Source organism: Dendropsophus ebraccatus, chromosome 9, assembly GCF_027789765.1.
Source record: "Dendropsophus ebraccatus isolate aDenEbr1 chromosome 9, aDenEbr1.pat, whole genome shotgun sequence".
Classification (NCBI taxonomy): Eukaryota; Metazoa; Chordata; class Amphibia; order Anura; family Hylidae; genus Dendropsophus; species Dendropsophus ebraccatus.
Window position 1 is genome coordinate 107067711 of NC_091462.1, and position 23441 is coordinate 107091151.

The 23441-nt window shown below is 46.9% G+C and overlaps 1 protein-coding gene across 1 annotated transcript; it reads right to left on the reverse strand.

Annotated features, from left to right (window-relative positions):
* Positions 1-9298: 9298 nt before the first annotated feature.
* DRG2 (developmentally regulated GTP binding protein 2) lies at positions 9299-17607 on the reverse strand. The gene is made up of 13 exons (XM_069982149.1): positions 17493-17607; positions 16923-17083; positions 15489-15578; positions 14922-14982; positions 14334-14424; positions 14176-14248; positions 13809-13899; positions 12663-12760; positions 12424-12500; positions 12057-12145; positions 11662-11720; positions 10757-10810; positions 9299-9639 (listed from the first exon to the last, which is right to left on the reverse strand). The coding sequence occupies exons 1-13, from the start codon at positions 17554-17556 to the stop codon at positions 9553-9555; spliced, it is 1095 nt and encodes a 364-aa protein (XP_069838250.1). The 5' UTR covers positions 17557-17607; the 3' UTR covers positions 9299-9552.
* Positions 17608-23441: the final 5834 nt, after the last annotated feature.

Sequence of the window (23441 nt, forward strand, 5' to 3'; positions counted from 1 at the left end):
TGTCGTATTTGAAGCCATACCAGGTGTGGCTATGGTACCAGTCAAACTTGAGCAGACGTCAGGGCCCACTGGACTTATATGGGCCCATACCTATCTGAACAACTATAGTAGAAGGGCAGCCTATTGTGACTCTATTACTACAAAGACCATTTATACCTCGAAACAGCCCAATTATAAACTCTCAGAATTTGTTGCCAACTTTAGAGACATTTGCCGAAAATATAATGTTTATGGTCCACCATAAACTGGATCTGTCAAAAATATCCAATATCTATGGCCACCTTAAAGGAGTTGTCAATTTTTTTTTCCCAGTACACAAGTTCGACAGCAAGTTGCTTGGACCCCAAGTGGTCAGCTGTTTCGTGTAGAGGCAGCAAGAGTTCAGTCTCCCTGCAGCACCTCAAATAGGAAAATTAAGCATTGGCGTTTGAAGCAATCTATGGGCTATGTAGGGTTGTCCAGAGATACTGTTCAGAAGCTTTTGGAGCCCCACTGGAACTACCATGTGCCTTGTAATACTGGTGTGTTCTTATGTAGCAGAGAGATCTAAGGCACCAGGGTATGGTACTGCTAATCCCTCTGAATCCCTCTGAATCCCTATGGACAATATGTGGAGGTCTCGAAAGTCAGATCTCAGAGGTTTACAAGATATGGGGAAAATATGGCTGCCATGACTTATAGTATAAATCCCTACACTCTGTCTAAATGGAGACCTTTTAAGTAGAATGAGACACTAAAGCCTACTGTAACCATGTACAGTTCCCGGCATCACCAGGTCTTTAGGTAGCAAACAGATCCTATCTATCATGTTACTCCATAAATTTACATTTTGACTCACACCCTATTCTTTGTGTCTGCGAGGCCCTCACCTCGTCTTCCTCATCAAATATACAGGGGGCTGATGTCAGGGCTCCTTATGTTGCACAAGGAGCTATGTGTCATCCTCCCGTGAACAGGCTGAGCTAATCCAGACCCAGTGATGTCACATACAGGAGCAAAGAACAGTGTCATTTACGACTGGTGGATATAGGAATTTTACCATTGTCTTTAATAGGTAAGGATACTCACTCGAAAAGGTCCCCTGGAAATAAGCTGACCACAGCATACAGCTCACTGCATAGCGCTCCAGTGATCAGCTGCAGCACTCCCACAGGAGAAATGAGGTACTACATGGTTCCCTTTGAAACCATTGTTCTGCCTGTGTAATGTATGGACATGCTGAGTCCTCCAGAGAGAGAGAGAGAGAGACACTCTTTGTAGCTATAGGCTGTCTATAATAATGTACTCACTCAAGAACCTCTGAAATCCCCTTGTCTGAACTGCCGCCTGTGAGGTTATCAGCAAGGTTTGTGTAACCAAAAATCACTGTGTTGCGCTGCATCAGCACTAAAGGTAACCCAAAAGAGTTGCACTGTAACCCATGAGTTACCACAAATTGCCGTGTTTGTGCTGCGTCTGCGTAACTGCATGGAACTGCGTTACGACCACAAATTACCACTACCTTATATTTGCAAAAATTCCACTTTAGATGGATTTCTTGCGACTTTTGGGTTGAGGTCATGACCACTTCTGGGTCACAACACAACCCCATTTAGTTCCCTTAAAGTGATGTAACACAGCCAGTTTTGGTTGCACACGCCTACTTTTCACCTGTAAAAATTTGTTAAAATTGGAACATTCTTTGAGAAAAAGCACCACTCCTGTCCTCAGGTTGTGTGTGGTATTACAGCTCAGCCGAATCGTAATACCACACGCAACCTGAAGGCGGATGTGGCGCTGTTTCTGGAAGAATGTAGCTGTGTTTTTTTTCTAATCCCTTTTAATCACATGCTGATACATTGTAGCAAACCATCAACACTGGAAAGTGATTTGTGCTGCTGTGTGTAGCTCACAGAGCATTGTCTAAGCTGGATAGAGTTGTACGAGACTCTCAGCTGCCCATGTTTCCTTGCAGCACAGGAAGGTTGAGGAGCTGAAATACAAAGTTTCTGTTGCTCATAGCAACCAATCAGAGCTCAGCTTTTAGTTCTCATATTGCTGTTGTAAAATGAAAGCTGAGCTGTGATTGGTTGCTATGGGCAACAAGGAGAATCTGACTATAAGACGGCTTAATAAATCTCCCCCAAAGTATATAGAACGTTGAGAGATATATATATATATATATATATATATATATATATATATATATATATATATATATATCACCACACACATGTCAGTGTCCTTCCTTCAGAATAATGTATAATTCAATGGCTCCTGCTCCTTAGCAGTGTTACCTGCTGGCTGGGGCTCATCTCCATGGCGGCCATGCTGCAGTCATTGGTGAAACACGCCGGGTGCAGACATTGTGCATGGATCCTGATTCGTGACCCTTACATCCTTCTGTCTGCTGTCTGGTGAGGGAAGCCTGTGGTGGTGGCCGCCGCACGTCACCAGCACAAGTAAATAACAGGGACAATGGCCTGACAAGAAAGGGACCTGTATGAGCCTTATTTACATCAAAAAGAGCAGCGTGCCCTGCGCCATCATCTGTAGTCACAGATCTGCCGCCCTCCCTGCTGTCACCTGGTGCTCAGCCAGGACAATGGTGCAGGTGACACGACAACAACGCCAGCTCAGGGCCTGTCCTATCCAAAATCGCATCAGCTGGTGTATCTAAGCTTATCATGTGTGATACAGTATGCTGAACTGGTGTATCTAAGCCTATTATGTGTGATACTGTCTGCTGAGCTGGTGTATCTAAACTTATCATGTGTGATCGTGTCTGCTTAGCTGGTGTAGCTAAGCCTACCATGGCTGATAATGTGTGTTGAACTGGTGTATCTAAGCCCCTTGTGTGTGATCCTGTTTGTTGAGCTGGCGTATCTAAGCCTGTTACTACATACAGAGCTGCAACATCGAAAGCTCGTATTAGACGTCCCAAGCCCCTTAGTAAACGAGGGCTATTGTAGTTGATTACTTTTTTACTAAGGGCCCTATTCCATAGGACGATTATTGTTCGGATAATCGATTAATCATTCGGAACGAAGCGATAATCGTTCGGTTGAATAGCAGTTAACGATTAAACGACAAACGAGAAATCGTTGATCGCTTCAAAGACCTGGACCTATTTTTATCGTTGCTCGTTTGCAAATCGTTCGCATGGAATAAGGCGTCGGTCAGTTGTTCGTAGTAGGACGAACGCAATAGCGACGACAAGACGACCCCAAGAGCGATCATCTTTCCGTGTAAATGGGTGAATGATTTCAGGTCGTTTGCAATATCGGTCGTTTGAGATCATTTATCGTTAACGATTATGCGAACGATAATCGTCCCGTGGAATAGGGCCCTAAGGGTCCTTTTACATAACCTGATATGGCAATCGGGGGCAGATCAGTGAGATCGGTAATGGTTTGTAGTGCCTTTGGAGAGTGTGATTAATCTTTTAAGGGCGGGTTCACACTACGGAATTCTCGCGGACAATGTCCGCAGAATTCCGTCAGCTGTCCGCCCGCACATCTGGGCGCCTTTCCGCCGGCCCCATAGACACCATTCTATGGGCCGGCGTATTCCGCTATACGCTGAAAGAAGTGTCATGTCACTTCTTTTAGCGGATCGCGGAATACGCCGGCCCATAGAATGGTGTCTATGAAGCCGGCGGAAAAGCGCGTGCCCGTGCGGGCAGACAGCTGACGGAATTCCGCGGACATTGTCCGCGAGAATTCCGTAGTGTGAACTCGCCCTAAGGGTATAAACACACACACCGTATACGCAGCGTATTTACTGCTGCGATACGCAGTAAATACGCAATAAATACGCAACAAATACGCAACAGATTAGATCTAAATAACTGAATAACAGCATCAAATCTGCACTAACAAATCTGCTGCAGATCTGCTGCGTATTTGCTGCGTATTTGCTGCGTATACGGTGTGTGTGTCAGCCATTGACTGATGGCCAGATTGACATATTTCTTATTATACAGGGAGATGTGCAGCCAGCATGTGCAGTCAACAACCTTGTTTGTCTGCTGATTGCTGGCCGTATTGCACTTGGCTATATTTGCCTTTTTGGGCCTAGACATCAAGAATTTACTGCAGATCTGCAACGTGGATCACACACCACAAGTCTGCAGCAATATTCATTACAAAGCAAGCAGATGGAGTTTTATAAAACCTCATCCAGATATAGGTAGAAAAACATCCCAGTGATTTCAGAAAAAATTCTGTCTTTCAATACAAATTTAGGCTATGCTTACATTATGTATAAACGGCCTCTGTTTGACGTTCCTGTAACTGATACTACCATATGATCCACAGGAACATTTTATTTTATTTGGATTGCGGGCACATTTGCTGGGACAGTTCCTGACATGGACAGAGGTGGCAGCAGAGAGCACTGTGTCAGACTGGAAAGAATACACCACTTCATGCAGGACATACAGCAGCTGATAAGTACTGGAAGACTGGAGATTTTTTAATAGAAGCAAATTACAAATCTCTATAACTTTCTGACACCAATTGATTTAAAAACAATCTTTTAAGAATTGTGTCACACTGTCTGCTCAGCTGTGTGTCTAAGTCACCGTTTCCCAACTAGGGTGCCGTGGCACACTGGGGTGCAGGGGGATCCCGGTGGGAATTGTGACACTGTCACTTTATCCATCCATAGAAGCTGCGGCCTCTCCGGCAGCCATGATGACGTGATGTCATCACGCCTGCCGGAGGTTCCGTCCCCGCGGCTCACAAGATGGAGCCACAAGAAAGAGAAGAGCTTCTGCCTGCAGCCACACCGCCCAGATTAGGTGAGTATGATTTTTTTTTTTTTAATAACTATTAGTGCACAGCAGGTGGGGGGCTTAGTAGTATGGGGGGCATATCATGGGGGACATTATTACTAGGGGAAGAGCAGGGTACATTATTATTGTATGGGGTACACAGCAGGGGCATTATTAGTATATGAGGGCACAACAGGGGGCATTATTGTATGGGGGTACATAGCAGGGGCATTATTAATATAAGGAGGCACATCAGGGGGCATTATTAGTATATGAGGGCACAGCAGGGGGCATTATTATTGTATGGGGGTACATAGCAGGGGCATTATTAGTATAAGGGGGCACATCAGGGGGCATTATTAGTATATGAGGGCACATCAGGGGGCATTAATAGTATAAGGAGGCACGTCAGGGGGCATTATTAGTATATGAGGGCACATCAGGGGGCTTTATTACTTTATGGGGGTTCCCAGCAGGGGACATTATAAGTATATGAGGGCACAGCAGGGGATCCTACATAAAGGGGACAACCCACATTCCTTCTCGCTTTACTGCACAGAACACCAAACAGCGCAGTTACTACTGTATGGGAGCCTATAGGAAGGAGAAAGGGAGGGAAGTTGCTAGAACTGTGTGGAGCCTAAGATGTTTGTCTGGCAGGTTCTGAAGAGATGAAACCTAGCTGGAAGAAATCATCATGGTGGTCCGGGCCAGATGGAGAGGAAAAGGGAAAGTGACGCCTCAGATCAAAGAAGACGTCACCTGTGAGTCACTGAAGGGGTAATTTTTGGAAAAGGTTAGGAAGCACTGGTCTAAGCTGTTTTGTGATGCCCTTGTATCTGAAATGTATCCAAATATATTGTGTAATGCTTTCCTCTCAGCCAGTGTATCTAAGCCTATCATGTGTCATACTGCAAAAATATATTTCTTAAGATTGCATGTGAATTACTTTTGTGGAGCTGTGTCTAATCCAATCACTTTGCTGAGCTGTGTATCTAAGCTTATTCTTTCCAGTCTGACACAGTGCTCTCTGCTGCCACCTCTGTCCATGTCAGGAACTGTCCAGAGCAGGAGAGGTTTTCTATGGAGATTTGCTGCTGCTCTGGACAGTTCCTGACATGGACAGAGGTGGCAGCAGAGAGCACTGTGTCAGACTGGAAAGAATATACCTTTTCCTGTAGGACATACAGCAGCTGATAAGTACTGGTAGACTGGCACTTTTTAAATAGAAGTAGATTACAAATCTATATATCTTTCTGAAACTAGTTGATTTGAAAGAAAAAGACTTTCGCCGGAGTACCCCTTTAATACTTCCGGCTGAGCTGATCTGTTCAGCAGTGTATCTAAGCCTATCATGTGTGATACTTTTTGCTTACCTATGTATCCAAGCTTTATTGTTAATACATATATCTAAGCTTATAAGGTGATACTTAGCACTCACCTTAATAAAGTCTCCTGAGCTGCTGTATCTAAGCCTATAATGTGTGATACAGTCTAGTAAGCTGGCGTATCTCAGAATATCATACATTCCACTGCACCCCACTATCATGTACCATACAATCCCGCACTACAACACTCATCATCTCCATACAGTGATGCCGCTCTATAATATACCCCCCCCCCCCCAGCATCCTATAGACAGGGCAGGCGGCAGGTGCTCACCCCTATACACCTGTATACATTAGGAGGGAGGCAGGAAACACAAGCTTCCCGTAACCAGGAGCCCATCGCTTCAGCAAACAAAAGGCACCGGTGCGGAGGGATCAGGTGTCGGCAGGACAGCGCTTACCTTTACCACAACTCCCACATGTCCACAAGGGCTACAGTCCTAAGGCCGGGGCTGGCACCTCCCCCTCGGCAGCTGTCCTGGAATCCTGGTTGTAGGGTTAGGAGACCCCTGGAGCCATGGCTCCGGCCGCACATACACCACACACTGCCCTTAGCTCCTTCCCAATGCATATTTGATGACAGCTATTATACTCAAATCAGTCATGGATGGAGAGGGGACCGCTACACTGCACTTAACCCCTCGCCAGCCGCAACCTTCAAGGAAACATGAAGGAGTATGATGGATGATTTCCACCGACATGTCTGTATAGGCGTCACGTTCTGATGTCACGGTCTGATAATTATACAGAGATCAGCGGCATCATCTCTACCTGCAGCTACACACCGTACCAGATCAGGTGTAAGTAGTTCTGGGATGCAGCAGATCATCATAATACACACCTCAGCTGCTGCAGACTTTCATAATACACAATTCAGCTGCTGCAGAACCACCTCATAATACAAACCTCAGCTGCTGCAGAACCTCATAATAAACAATTCAGCTGCTGCAGAAACTCATCATACTACACCTCAGCTGCTGCAGAACCTCATCATACTATACCTCAGCTGCTGCAGAACCTCATCATACTACACCTCAGCTGCTGCAGAACCTCATATTACACCTCAGCTGCTGCAGAACCTCATCATACACCTCAGCTTCTGCAGAACCTCATCATACACCTCAGCTGCTGCAGAACCTCATCATATACCTCAGCTGCTGCAGAACCTCATCATACACCTCAGCTGCTGCAGAACCTCATCATACACCTCAGCTGCTGCAGAACCTCATCATACACCTCAGCTGCTGCAGAACCTCAACATACACCTCAGCTGCTGCAGAACCTCATCATACACCTCAGCTTCTGCAGAACCTCATCATACACCTCAGCTGCTGCAGAACCTCATAATACATATTGCAGCTGCTGAAGAACCTCATCATACTCCCCAGCTGCTGCAGAACCTCATAATACACACCTCAGCTGCTTCAGACCCTCATCATACACCTCAGCTGCTACAGACCCTCATAATACTACACCTCAGCTGCTGCAGAACCTCATTATACACACCTCAGCTGCTACAGAACCTCATTGTACACCTCAGCTGCTGAAGAACCCCATCATACACACCTCAGCTGCTACAGAACCCCATCACACACCAATTGCCAGAACACTTTGCATCCATGACTATGACTATACTGTATATGACTATACTATGACATCCATGACTATAGCCAATGGTGGAACATCACTGTACAGAAATATCAGTGAGGGTAACATCAGGGCAGGTATAATGTTATCAGCAGCAGCAGGCACATGACAGGCAGCTGTCCCCCGGCCGCCCTCACCTCGCACCTGTCCCTCCTCTCCCATCACTTAGGATCATGGCTCTCAGGGGATTCCACACATATATAAAATAATTAAAAGCACCAGAAACCTGTGGAGCTACAAATCCCTATTAACACCCCTATAACGTACCACGCCATTCACTACAATTAACCCCTTGGTGGCGGGAGGATTTTTGCCTTTATATTTGGTAGCTGAAAAAGCTAAAGCTCTGGCTGTACAGGCATCATGGGAAATGTAGTTTTGCAACAGCTGGAGAGCCCCTATATGGCTGTTTTTCAAGGTATTTTTTTACCTGAAACTCTCTGGTCTGATGTTAACTGGAAGTCAATGGTTTTTTTTTTTTCCCTGTGGTGTTTTTGCTTCGCATGTATTTTTTATAGGTTGGTTGTGTTTTTTTTTTTCCCTTTGTTTTAATCACAATGGTGTGCTTTTCTTTCATAGATCTCCATTGTTTTCACAGAAGTTTTTTTATGTTCTTGGAGAGAAATCCTTAAATCACGTGATATGTAATAAGAAAAAATGTCACAAAAAAAACCTCTATAGACAAAAAAAAACAAAAAACAAGCAAGCACACTGCCATGACCTCAGAGAACCAGACATCCCTGTATGACATCACACACACACGCAATTTTTAAGTGACATTTTTTGGGCCTAAAGCAGAGATGGGGAACCTTCGGCCCTCCAGCTGTTGCAAAACTACAATTCCCATCATGCCTGGACAGCCGAAGCTTTAGCTGTCCAGGCATGATGGGAATTGTAGTCCTGCAACAGCTGGAGGGCCGAAGGTGCCCTATCCCTGGCCTAAAGGGTTTATTCAGGATTGAGAAAACATGGCTGCTTTCCTCCTTAAACAGTGCCTTAAACACATGTTCTCATGTTTCTGTGCGGTATTACACCTGGACTCCACACACGTCAATGGAAATCAGCCGCAATACCACACACAACCTGAGGATAGGGGTGGCACTGTTTATGGAAGAAAGCAGCAATGTTATCCTATCTTTTCATTTTCCAGAGAAAAGCCCTGAAGACATTCCCAGACACTGCTTCTTCATTCTCTGTAAAACTTCCCTCCTCATTGGTCAGATCTCCTTGTCACTCACTTATAGCCCCGCCCCTCTTATAACATGTAGGAGACCCCACCTATCAACTGGTTATTCCCTATTTTATGGATTGGGGGGGGATAACAAGATGACATGGGAATATCCCTTTAACTGTGAGATAATTCGGCCTTGTTGCCAATAGCAACCAATGCCACACAGGAAATGAAGCCTCCGCTGACTGGTTGCTATGGGCAATAAGGCCGAGCGTTTCGTCAATTCTGATAAATTACATCCAAAACAATGAACAAAACCAAGCATGGCCGCTGTGCCAAGGTACCAATATATCATTTATTTGCTATAAACCAGAATACGTTCCGGTATCCAGTCTCCTAGAAAAAAAAAAGTTGCTGGAACATGGCCGGTGTCTGCACGGTTACCATATCAACAGCGTCCATTCCCAAGGATATCGCTTATAATTCAGGGCTGTAGTAATGGCGGCTGAGTGTCAGGTGGATTGTGGGGTTATAGTCAGTGGGTGTAAGGCAGCATTAATGGCGTCCATGTATCCGTGTTGTCGGCCATCTTATTTCTTGACTATTTGGATGACGTCTTCATGTTCCATGTTGTGGGTCAGTCCTACTCTCTGGGGGCTGTATTTGGTGCTGGTGCCCTTTAAAAACATTAACATTAGGAAAATCAGGAAAAAATGTAATTCAGGATCAGTAATGTATGTACACAGTGACCCCACCAGCAGAATAGTGAGTGCAGCTCTGGAGTATAATACAGGATGTTACTCAGGATCAGTACAGGATAAGTAATGTAATGTACAAACAGTGACCCCACCAGCAGAATAGTGAGTGCAGCTCTGGAGTATAATACAGCATGTTACTTAGGATCAGTACAGGATAAGTAATGTTACTATTACAAAGCATCTCAGCTGTAGGGGTCAGTCTACATGTATAATATTGTGCAGCCTGAACCTCAAAGGGGTTTTCCGATTACAAAATACTTGTCTTTCCTGCAGCTCCATAGAGAATGAATAGAGCTGCGGGTCACACACACTGACCTGCGCCTCAATTTATAATAGAGCTGAAAATCCCCAGAAAGCATGGGGGTCAGACCCCCTTGAATCTCATACTCATCCCCTGTCCTGTGGATAGGGGAGAAGTATTTTTAAAGTGACTCTGTACCCACAATCTGTCCCCCCCAAACCACTTGTACCTTCGGATAGCTGCTTTTAGTCCAAGATCTGTCCTGTGGTCCGTTTGGCAGGTGATGCAGTTATTGTCATAAAAACAACTTTTAAACTAGCAGCCCGATGCCCAACGGCCGTGGCTTAGATTGTGTATGCATTAGGCTGGCACCACCCCTCCATCCCGCCTCATCATTTGGAATGCCCCAGGCAAATTGTCTACTATTCCTCACCTGTGTGAATACTGAACATGGGCTGGATCGTTTAGGACCTGTGCAATGTTCAGATAGGAGAAAATGTTCTAGTGGCATTCCTAATGATGAGGAGGGCAGGGAGGAGGGACGGGGGGTGGTGCTAGCCTAATGCATAGACATTCTAATCCCCGGCCGTTAGGCACGGGGCTGCCAGTTTAAAAGTTGTTTTTTAAGACAATAACTGCAAACATGCCGAACGGACCCCAGGACAGATCTTGGATTAAAAGCAGCCATCCGAAGGTACAAGTGGTTTGGGGGGTCAGATTGTGGGTACAGAGTCGCTTTAAATCAGAAAACCCCTTTAATAATGCAGCAAGGTACATTCCCATTAAGATACTTACCCAAACCAGGGCATATTTAAACTGGCTGGCGAGCGTCCTGTGAATCTGGTGACACTGTTACAAAACAAAGAACACATGAAGCTCACATAGCCGTCTACTAAGTAAAAAACTATTAGGGCCAATTTATCATTGTATTTTTATCTTTTTTTTTTGTGCATAACTGTACAAGGTTTTTGTTTGCTTTGTGGCTTCTATTGCTTCCACGTCATTTGAGTTATTTTACCAACAATCCTCAGGATGAAGACACATTTGCATTGACTTTTGAAGCAATTGCTGATCTATCAAATGCAACACACTTTGTGGGGTTAGGGACAGTGTTAGGGAATCATGTGTATCAGGAGACCTGCACGTGGTACATGAGGCAATATGGTTTGATCAAATTATATACTAACTTCTGATGTTGGTTTTTAATGTAGCTGAATAAGCTTTCGTGTCAGCCATGGGTGCGATGTGCAGCCATTTCTGTCTCTCCAGGCTTGTGTATCAAATGCAACAATTTACTGTTGCAAAGTCCTCTCAGCCAGATGGCGACCGAGGCAGGACAGTGCTACAGCCAGTAACTGACTAAGCTGACCTCACGAGTGACAACCTGGGGTCCCCGCTCAGATCAGGAAGCGGCTGGGATCCCGGGGACCAGTGCTGGAGCGGGGGAGGTAAGAGCATATTATTTCTTTTATCTTTCCTGGCCACACTTTCCTGTATCCCTTTAAGATACACAAACGATACATCCCCCAGTATACTGAGCAGCATATGTAACTGTGCCAAGACCTGGGCTTCAGTAGCCCTGCAGTTCCCAGAACAGACATTGGTGGCAGCAGAGGGACCATGTCACTCCTTACAGCTGCCACTGTGAAATGTTAAAAAAATAAAGTTATATTACAAAGAAACAAAAAAAGAAAACTTACCACGTGTTCCACAGAAGCGCCTTTCCGGAGGATGATGGCATCTGCAAAGTCCGGCCTCTCTGTGAACAGAATTTGCAGGTATTCATTACTGTGACTGCAGCTGGCATAATAATACTATACCATTTAGCTGTTCTGTTAGCAAAGACCCCTGATGAGTTTATCCTAATCAGAAAACCCCGTGATCGGCTACAATCTATGGTGGAACCTGGCAGCAAGTTTCCCCACAGCTCCTCCACAGGAGAAATGAGGCATTACACAATTCTAATTTATAGCCTGTAATACACAGATTCATGTCCTCCGAAACAAGAGGGGCTCATGTGTTAGGACAGTGATCTATACACAGTACAGAGGGAAGAGATCGGAAAGTGCTCTGGGAGGAGGTGGACGGGACTTACGTCCTCGCTTCTTAGTGTAGATACAGGTTAGAGCCAGATATTCCCATAACATCTCCAGCAGATAGTCCAGGTTCAGCTTCATTCCACAACTGAGGGAGAAGAAAAGAAGGAAGGTCATCTATGTATGTGCACCACCATGGAGACAATGGTCACACTACAACAATGGTGGACGTCCCTTTTTTCCATAGAAGTCAATGGAGGACTGTAGGCCAGATGCACACATTGGATCTCATAAGAGATTCAAACTGAATCACTCCCCTTACGTTATACTATGTACACACAATGGACGACCATCCTCCCCCACCACCGTCCATTACATCTTACTTACTGTAAACCTACGGATGAAACAAAAGATTCCGTCTCTCACCTGATGACCACGCTGTGCGGCTGCCGGGCGAGCCGGTCCACCTCCTCCATGGAGATCTGATCGATTTTGTTATATACCTGTACAGACAAAAGGGGGGAATGAGGGTCTGCAGTCTAAACAATGCTCTACAATGGTGTTCTGCATCCAGTGGCCCACAGCATGCTGGGAGTTGTAGTTCTGCATTGGCTGGGGGCCATCAGTTGGATAGCAGTAACACTGGGGTGGTGGTCGGTACTCACATATAGACACGGCATGTACACTCTGTTCCCCACTATAACGTCTATGAAGTCATCCGGGCTGCAGTCCTCCCGGAACAGAACCTCAGCGTTAAATATTTCTGAAAAATGTTTCATTAAGGTTGAACGTGTAGATTATTAAGATGGCTGCTGCCCCATGAACCATGTATAAGGGCCCTATTCCACCGGACGATTATCGTTTGCATAATCGTTAACAAATAACGATCTCAAACGACCGCTATTGCGAAAGACCTGAAAATGGTCACTCATTTCCATGGAACGATAATCGTTACTTATGATTGTAATTGCGATTGTTTTTTCTTCGCTATTTATTCGCTATTGCATTCGTATGTATTGCGAACGACCGAATGATGTCTTATTCAATGTGAACGATTTGCGAACGTTTTGCGAATGAGCAACGATAAAAATAGGTCCAGGTCTTATAAAGCGATCAACAATTTCTCGTTCAGTCGTTAATCGTTAACTGCATTTCAACCAAACGATTATCGTTTAGATTCGAACGATTTAACGAAAATCTGAACGATAATCGACTGGTGGAATAGGGCCATAAGGCACATACAAGAGATGGCTGCAGCAATCTATCATAGTCCTGGACTGTCCCATCCCTGAAGTGAATGACAACCCGGTCGGTTGCCAGATCTGACTGATCCGCTCCATGGGCTATAATGGAGCCTATCAAGTCCGGGAGCTGAGGAGTGAAGTGCACTGGTGTGTGCTTCACCCTGTTAAATCTATTGGTCACAGTCAGATCATTTGCATGCAAAACGAATGGATGGTATGTTCTCATGGCCGGCCCTGTATTTCAGTGAAGATCTTCTGTGCCCAAACCCGCAGACCAGCTATGTGTAAGATAGGATTTGCAACGGATAGAGACACGCACAAAGCCATTTAAAGGTGAAACAAGAACAAAAAGATATACAGAAAAATTCCCTTTAACCAGAATCTGATAGTCCAGCACATGGCTGCAATATAGTGTGGGATTGGATGAGACAATTCGCTACTCCCCAGGCATGGGAAACCTGCAGCCTCCAATTGGTGCAAAACAACAACTCCCATAACGCTACAGATTGGGGGGACGGGGGGGGGGGGGGGGGGGGGGGGGGGACGCAGTAGACGCAGAAAGGATACTGTATTCGTGTAGAATGAGCTGTACCAGCTTCTCGGAGCACTGGGTCAGGGGTAAGGTGGAGTTGAAGGAGATGCCTCCTCCCTTCTTGGGCTGCAAGAAAGATGACAGATTATACACAGTGATGAATTAAAGGGGCACTCCACCTACATCTCTATCAGTGTATACACAGAGGTAGCTTCATCCTTATCCTCCCCTCCAACATGCTAAAAACTATCGGGCAATGATGGCTCTCCAGCTGCTGCAAAACTACAACTCCCATCATGCCCTTATAACCTTTGGCAGAAGAGATGCTGCTTGGCATCAGGTTGGAGAGCACTGGTGTAATATATATATATATATATATATGTATATGTATAGACCACTTACCTTAAAGTATATATTGGGCTTATTCTTGTTCAGCCGTATACCTACAGACTCCAGCTCCTTCTCTAGTAAGGATCTGGTGGGGAGGAACATATATAGTCAGACTGTGATAGACACACACTACAGCCACACACACAAGGAGCCCGCCATCCACCACTCACCTCTGGACTTCACCCTTAGTGGCATCCAGCATCATGATGACCACGTCCGATGTCCGAGCCACAGCGATGACCTGGCGACCTCTGCCCTTTCCTGCATTGGGAAATACACAAGTGTATATAATACAGGGCGCATTGTAGGGGTCACTGCCAGCACCTGAGATGACACCATGCCTCATGTCTTCTGGTATATACAGGGTTATGGGCACCGGTCTGATATATGGAGATGGTAGAGCGCAAGATAACATATTTAAATGGGCGCTGTCACTTTAAAAAAAAGTTTTGATTAATCTGGGGGTTGGGTGTTCAGACTCCAAACAACAGCTAGGACAAACTGCTGAGCTTGTTCTCTCACCCTAATGTAAGTCTATAGGATCAACATGGTTGCGGGGAGAGAGAGAAGCGCTCAGGGGTGCACTTCTCTCCCTACATGCCCCAGTGATTGTTTGGTGTTTGAACACTCACTGTATTTTTTTTTTTTTTTTGATCAGCAGAAAATCAATTAGTTATGTCTGATCTGTATAGAAATGCTTAGTGACAGGAAGGGGTTGAAATCCCTATAGTAATCTGAACACAAGAGCTAGCACTCACCCTGCGCTGCACCTTCAATAATTCCTGGCAGATCCAGAAGCTGGATGTTCGCTCCTTTATACTGGAAGAAAGAAACGTATGGTCATATGATGAAGCCTTCAACTCTGCAATCTACTTTATGTTATAAATCATCCTCTCTGTTTCAAGATCTTTGCTTGCTGTAAGTGAATGGTAGCAGGAGACCCCCCTACAGATTTAAAGGGGTTGTTCATAAAAAAAAAATTCTTTCAAATTAACTGGTGCCAGAAAATTATATAGATTTGTAATATACTTTTATTACAAAACTGAAGTCTTCTATCAGCTGCTGTATGTGCTGCAGAAAGTGGTGTATTCCTTCCAGTTTGACACAACTGCTGCTGCCACCTCTGTCCATGTGAGGAACTGTCCAAAGCAGCAGCAATGCTCCATAGAAAACCTCTCCTACTCTCCTGACTGGAAAAAATACCACTTCCTGCAGGACATACAGCAGCTGATAATTACTGGAAGACTGCAGGGTGCACGATGTAACACAAAGTATAATAGAAAGTTGGAGAGCATCGCACAAGCCGCCACCATCTTTTCCCTTACCTCTATCACACCCGGGATACAGGTCAGCGTGGTGAACTCATAGGAGGCGGCTTCACTGGCCGTGGAGGTCATCAAACTCAGGAACGTGGACTGCAAGGCAAAAAGACCCCCAAATCACGGAAAATTAAGGACATGACATCACAATGTCGCTATACATATAGTGTTCTGTGGGTTCCTCAACCTGGGGTGTTCTGGCTGTTGCAAAACTACAACTCCCAGTATGCCCGAGTTGTAGTTTTACAACAGCTGACTCTGCAGAACAGATGCAACTAAGTGAGCAGGGGCCCCACCGCCAGCAACAGTGGTAGTTCCTCCAACATTTATCCAGTACATAGGTGATAGAGGTTTGTAGGTGGAATACCTTTATTAAGGAGAAGTCCGGCAAAATTTTTATTACAGTATTGTATTGCCCCCCAAAAGTTATACAAATCCCCAATATACACTTATTACAGGAAATGCTTATAAAGTGTTTTTTCCCTGCACTTACTACTGCATCAAGGCTTCATTTCCTGGATAAAATGGTGATGTCACTTCCTGGATAACACGGTGATGTCACTTCCTGGATAACATGATCATGTCACTTCCTGGATAACATGGTCATGTCACTTCCTGGATAACATGGTCATGTCACTTCCTGGATAACATGGTCATGTCACTTCCTGGATAACATGGTGATGTCACTTCCTGGATAACATGGTGATGTCACGACCCGACTCCCAGAGCTGTGCGGGCTGTGGCTGCTGGAGAGGATGATGGCAGGGGGATACTCAGTGTCCCTCCAGTGCCCTGTGTCCCCCTGCCATCATCCTCTCCAGCAGCCACAGCCCGTACAGCTCTGGGAGTCGGGTCGTGACATCACCATGTTATCCAGGAAGTGACATCACCATGTTACCCAGGAAGTGATATCATCATGTTATCCAGAAAGTGACATGACCATGTTATCCAGGAAGTGACATCACCATGTTTATCCAGGAATTGTAGTATGTGCAGGGAAAAAAGCACTTTATAAGCATTTTCCGTAATAAGTGTATATTGGTGACTTGTATAACTTTTGGGGGAAATACAATACTTTAAGAAACATTTTTGCCGGACTTCTCCTTTAAGCTGCAGAATTTCATCTCTCTGCTGCCTCTATAGAGTATGCAGAAGCATACCAGTCTTATGGAGAACACATCTCTCTCTTTATATATATTCTAGCACCTCCTAACCTATTACAGGAGTCACCTCAGGATTAAACGTCCCCCCCGTATCCTCAGGATTGCTGATATCCAGCTGATCTGTGGGGGTCCGAACCGGAGTACACACACGCTTCCATTCACTGTCTATAGTTGCTGTCAGCCATAGAGAATGAATAGTGAGGTGACTGAGCATCCGCACTGATCTATCCCTGTGGATACACACAGATACAGGATTACAGTACAGGGTGTTACCGACCTTACCCACAGAAGGGAACCCGATCAGTGCCACCCGGGCATCTCCAGATTTCATCACATCGAAGCCCTCTCCTTTGCCGGCAGCAGACTTGGAGGGCTCCAGCAGCTGGGCTCTGTACTTGGCGAGCTTGGCCTTCAGCAATCCTAAGTGATACTCAGTGGCTGGAAGAGAAAGCAAGCAGAGTTAGAGGAGATCCTAAAAAAAAGAACCCAGGCTCTCCAGCTGCTGCAGAACTACAACTCCCATCATGCTAAAGCTTTGGCTGTCCAGGCATGATGGGAGTACCCCTGCTATAGGCTGACCCCTCAGATCAGAGCTCCCCTCCTCATGTAGAGCAGTGACCCCCAATCTGTGGCCCGCCAGCTGTTGAAGAACTACAACTCCCATCGTGCCAAAGGCTGTTAGTTCATGATGGGAGTTGTAGTCTTGGCCTGGCTGGGGGCTGCACAGTTCCAATTCACTCCAGTGCTCAGCATCACTTTACAACACTGTCTCTTTAAATGCTGCCCCTGCGCTCCCCATGGGTGACCCCGTGCAGTGTATGCCCGCACATGGCCCCGGCCTCCTCACCCTTATTCTTCTGGGTCCTGGCGATCTCCTTCTCGATCTCGGAGATTTTCTCCAGGATCCCCATGTTTGCGGCCTCCTGACTGCTGCCACAGGGACAGGAAAGGAAGCGGTGAGCACTGCAGCCGGGAAAGGGCGGGGCTTCTGTCTGACGTCATCATCAAGCGCCCACACTGCGGCGGCCATCTTTGTTGAGGGCAACATGTCCATAGTACCCTAGTATAGTTTTATTCTTTGTTGTCATGTGTCCCCTCTGGTGTCTCTGTCTTGTGGCAGAACATTCTGGGATTGGTAGTTTGACCATTGACTGAGAACTCAAATATAAAAATGTTTTGCTTGGCTCTAAAGTTTTCCCAATGTAATAGAAACAAATACCATGAGAGGAGGAAGGGAAATGTATATGTTGCAGGGAAATGATAGAATCCAGGGATTTGATCAAATCCCAGTAAATTATGAAATGAACCCACCGTTCCATCATTTTACTAGGGATTTGATCAAATGCCTGACCCCTTTCAGGGAAATGATGGAATGAACGGTCAAGGAGTCGCCCGGCTCTACGTTTGGCGGCAGAGGCGGACGGGGGAGCAGAGCGGCATGCCTCCCCGACAGGCATATGGTGGCGGGGCAGATGAGGGAGTGGAGTGGTACACCTCCCCCGCAGGCATATGGCGGCGGGGCAGATGAGGGAGCGGAGCGGTACACCTCCCCCGCAGAAATATAGCGGCTGGGCGGATGGGGAGCAGAGCGGCACACCTCCCGGCAGGCATATAGCGGCTGGGCGGATGGGGAGCAGAGCGGCACACCTCCCGGCAGGCATATAGCGGCTGGGCGGATGGGGAGCAGAGCGGCACACCTCCCGGCAGGCATATAGCGGCTGGGGAGCAGAGCGGCACACCTCCCGGCAGGCATATAGCGGCTGGGCGGATGGGGAGCAGAGCGGCACACCTCCCGGCAGGCATATAGCGGCTGGGCGGATGGGGAGCAGAGCGGCACACCTCCCGGCAGGCATATAGCGGCTGGGCGGATGGGGAGCAGAGCGGCACACCTCCCGGCAGGCATATAGCGGCTGGGCGGATGGGGAGCAGAGCGGCACACCTCCCGGCAGGCATATAGCGGCGGGGCGGATGGGGAGCAGAGCGGCACACCTCCCGGCAGGCATATAGCGGCTGGGCGGATGGGGAGCAGAGCGGCACACCTCCCGGCAGGCATATAGCGGCTGGGCGGATGGGGAGCAGAGCGGCACACCTCCCGGCAGGCATATAGCGGCTGGGCGGATGGGGAGCAGAGCGGCACACCTCCCGGCAGGCATATAGCGGCTGGGCGGATGGGGAGCAGAGCGGCACACCTCCCGGCAGGCATATAGCGTTGGGGCAGACGGGGAGCAGAGCGGACGGGCCGGAGGAGCGAGAGGCGTGTTGCAGGGCGGGGCAGACGGGACCGGAGGCAGACAGGGAGCAGAGCGGCACACATCCTGGCAGGCGTGCGGACAGGCCAGGAGAGCAGGAGGCACGTAGCAGGCTAAACAAGCGGAACGGGGAGCAGAGAGGCAGCGAACAGGGAGCAGAGCGGACAGGCCGGGGGAGGTAGAGAGGCGATACGGTAAGAGAATTCTATGTCGCAGGGGGAATGATAGAGTACATTCCATTATTTCCCTGAAGGCTGTCAGTGATTTGATCAAGAGAAAATGGTGAAACGGCGCGGTCTTTCCATCATCATCAAATCCCTGATTCTATCATTTCATTCACTGCAACATATACACACCAATATACTGCAATCTATACTACCCTATCATGGGGCATCTATTCTGGCCTCTTTAATGATCTCTGTGGAGAAATATGGCCGGTCAGATGGCTCTAAATTAGGGATGGTCCGAACCTGGTTCGGGTCGGGTTCGGACAATGCACCATCCACAGGGGTCATATAGTCATGGATTGGCTTCAGGACCATGACAGTGAGTTTTCCTTCTTTCTCACCTTTACAGTGCCTTGATCTTGAGATAATATAGGACGGCCATGTCAGGACCTACATCTAATATGTAGCGGATACAAGCATCTCCTGAGATTCTAAAAGCCAAAGGAGGTCCAACCTGCTACTCGATTGGTCATGTAATAAAGTGGTCACTCCGTATGCCCCTCTGCCCATTTTGATGCCAGTCTTCATGCCCGTAACCACTTTTAAAGTTTTAGTAAATGATGTGCCAGCCGATGAGATGCCGCACAGGGATTCCATAGCCGTTCCTTCCGCTTGTGCACATCGGATCTGTCAGCAGGATATATAGGGAGTCTATAGAGCACTTGGGGTGTGTGATATGGGGGTTGTCATGTAGTTAGTTCCTAGTAACCAGATTGCTCCGATATCTGCCTTGGATCCGTGTTGTATCATATCCCCAGTGTATAAGGTCTGATGATCACCTTCCCAGCCCCTCAAGGAAAATGCCAATTTCCCTTCACTTATATGAGAGAGCTTGGTTGCTAGGGCCTTGCTGGCTGACAACCTCTATGAAAAAGACTGGTTGCTAGGCAGGGTGTCCACGGTCAACCAGGCTGCTAACATGGTGGCGATCTCGCCCTTTACTCACGCCAGTAAGAGACTATGCAGAAGACGAATACACATACATAATCGGAATGAATTTAAAATCACTTTAATTTTGATGAGCGGCATAAGGTGTCACTAGGTGGTAAGATGCACGGACGTGGTGACAAGACCAGAGCTGGGCTGCAGGTGTCGGTCTGGTAATGCCCATTGGGAGCTGAGCTTTAATACCATACATGGTCTGTGGACAATGGTGGGGCGCTGTTCCTGGAATCTTAAAAATAAAATAAAAATATATTTTAGGCAGTCCTTTTAACTCAGGAAGAGGAACCCCTCAGCCAATACAAAACTACAACTCCCATTATGCCTTGGTAGTCAAAGCTAAAGCTTTGGCTGTCCTCGCATGAAAGGAATTGTAGTTTTGCAACAGCCGGAGGGCAGAAGGTTCGACATTGCCGCTTTAAAGGGGGTATCCAGTGCTACAAAAACATGGCCACTTTCTTCCAGAGTCAGCACCACTCTTGTCTCCAGCTTGGGCGGGGTTTTGCTGCTCAATTCCATTGATGTGAATGGAGCTTAATTGCAAACTGCACCTGAACTGGAGACAAGAGTCGTGTTATCTCTAAAAGAAAGTGGCCATGTTTTTGTAGCACCCCTTTAAGAATATAATAGTTCCATCAACACTCATTTCATAAAGGCAAGGAAACTTATGGTATACTGAAGACACAAGTAGCCTTATACAATGAAGTGCGCCAATCTTCAGGGGTTTCACCAGCATGTCTTGCAGGACCGCACCATGAGCACAACTCCCCTTAAATGGGTTATCCAGCGCTACAAAAACATGGCCACTTTCCCCCTACTGTTGTCTCCAGTTTGGGTGGAGTTTTGAAACTCAGTTCCATTGAAGTAAATGGAGCTTAATTGCAAACTGCACCTGAACTGGAGACAACAGGGGGAAAAGTGGCCATGTTTTTGTAGCGCTGGATAACCCCTTAGAATAAAACTGCTCCACTCTTTTTGGTCTCAAAGCAACCTCCAAGGGGGAACCCTCCATCTCAACGTATGGATTCATGAAGTGGGCTCATTATGGTGCACACAAAGCGGGGGATTTATCAAACATGGTGTAAAGTGAAACTGGCTCAGTCGCCCCTAGCAACCAATCAGATTCCACCTTTCATTTTCCAAAGAGTCTGTGAGAAATGAGGAGTGGAATCTGATTGGTTGCTAGGGGCAACTGGGCCAGTTTCACTTTACACCATGGTTGAGAAATCTCCTGCTTTGTGTGTGTCATAAGTTTACTAGATTGGAATATCCCTCTAAGGCAGGGAAGGGGAAGTTTCGGCCCTCCAGCTGTTGTAAAACCAATCCCATCACGCCTGGACGGCCAATAGCTTCCCCATCCCTGCTCTAAGGCCTTATTCACACATTCCGTAATTTACGGATCCGTATTTCCGTATCCGAGTTAGTGCCCATTGAAGTCTATTGGGCTATTCACACGATCAGTAGCAGAAATGGATGAAAATCAATCCGTAAAAAAAAAAAGGACATGTCCTAGTGTGGACCGGATGCGGACCCAGATTTTTTCACGGATGTTCTCATTGACATCAATTGTCTACGGATTGTTTGCGGATTGCAACATGTTTGGCATCCGTATTTCTGTAGAAAAATATGGATAACTCATGCTCCTATTTGCACAGCTGTATATAGAAGTGCTGGGATCTATAGTTCTCCGGATCTCTGTTGCCGCACACCGTATGCCGATTGTAGCAGAATCCTATCGTGTGCCGATTATAGCAGAATCAGTAGACAAATGTATTGAGGCAGTGTTGGTGATGGTATATCAGAGAGCTGGGATCTGTAGTACTCCACAAGGTGAAGACCATACAGAAGGGTGCCTGCTCGGAACATTGCATACTTTATATTGTGCCGAATTCAGCTGACAGGCCATTCATTCACTGCTCGCAGTCTCTTAATTGATTCATTGATACTTTCCTAACCACATAGTAAACACCAATTTATTGTGCTAATTGGTAATGATGATTGGCAGCTGGGCTACAAAGATACAAGTACCAATTACCTCAATAAATTGGGGTGTTTACAATGTAGTTAGGAAAGTATCAATGAATCAATTAAGAGCACTGAAGGCAGAACGGCACAGGAGGATCGCATAGGAGATCGCATCCTTACCGCAGGAGGGGGTGTGATGCCGCAGAGGGGGGTCTGATGCCGCAGAGGGGGGTCTGATGCCGCAGAGGGGGGTCTGATGCCGCAGAGGGGGGGGGGGTCTGATGCCGCAGAGGGGGGTCTGATGCCGCAGAGGGGGTCTGATGCCGCAGAGGGGGGGGGGGGTCTGATGCCGCAGAGGGGGGTCTGATGCCGCAGAGGGGGGTCTGATGCCGCAGAGGGGGGTCTGATGCCGCAGAGGGGGGTCTGATTCCGGCCGAGCACGGAAGCGTCCCCGGTTGCCATGGTGATCGCAGGAGGGGTCTGATGATGCCTGTAAAGACCAAGCACAGAAGTGTCCTCCTGCGATCACCATGGCAACTGGGGACGCTTCCGTGCTCGGGTTGGGATTGCAGGCATCATCAGACTTCCGTGCTTCCGGATGCAATACGGATGTCCAACCCGTAATTTTTAGCGGGTGGTTTCCGGACCCGAAAAAATTACGGAACGTGTGCATAAGGCCTAAGGACTGGGTGGTCACATTTCTCCTTGAGGTCAGCATTACACTGCAGTCTTATAGGCCATACAATGCTCCACCAAAGTGCCTTTCCTATAAAATAAGTCCCTAAAGTGGGTCAAACAATAAGCTAGCAATATATTGTACAGTACAGTACAGTAATAGCGCCATCTAGTGAGGACTGCACCAAATACTGACTTGCAGTGATGTCAGTATGCCACCAGGGGGCCCTAGAGAGCAAGCTAGCTTCCTCCTGGCAAACTACTCTGCATATCTGACTAAGGGTTAATTGACTTATTCTACCATGAATTGCACCATACCCCTAATATGTGACTAATGTCTTATAGAGAACCTATGAAGCTGCTGGCAGTGTGAGGTAACCCCTTTAATAGCCATTCTATTCTCTTGTGTAATGTGTGTAGCCGAGTATGTTCCTAGACCTGTGATAAATGTGGATGAAGTATCTGGAGTTAGTGGGAAGTCATCTCTCCCCCTGCTGCAAGCACGCCTCCTGCCTGATCACTGACAGTTAAGATCACAGGAGGGGTTGTCAATCATCAGGTTGGAGGCGTGCTTGCAGCAAAGGGAGTGATGACTCTGGGTACAGAATTTACATACAGTAAAGCAAACAATCTTAATATATTAAGAAACAAAAACATGTATAGAAAGGGTACTGACACTGGGAGCAGCTTCTCCTAATATCACAGAACTCCACTCCTGACTGACGCCAATGTATTTGA

Coding starts and splice junctions, on each gene's coding strand:
- DRG2 (XM_069982149.1), bottom strand. CDS start 17,556: ATGGGGATCCTGGAGAAAATCTCCGAGATCGAGAAGGAGATCGCCAGG. Junction 14,983..15,488: donor GTATCCCGGGTGTGATAGAG/GTAAGGGAAAAG, acceptor TCTTTCTTCCAG/TATAAAGGAGCGAACATCCA. Junction 13,900..14,175: donor AGCCCAATATATACTTTAAG/GTAAGTGGTCTA, acceptor TCTTTCTTGCAG/CCCAAGAAGGGAGGAGGCAT.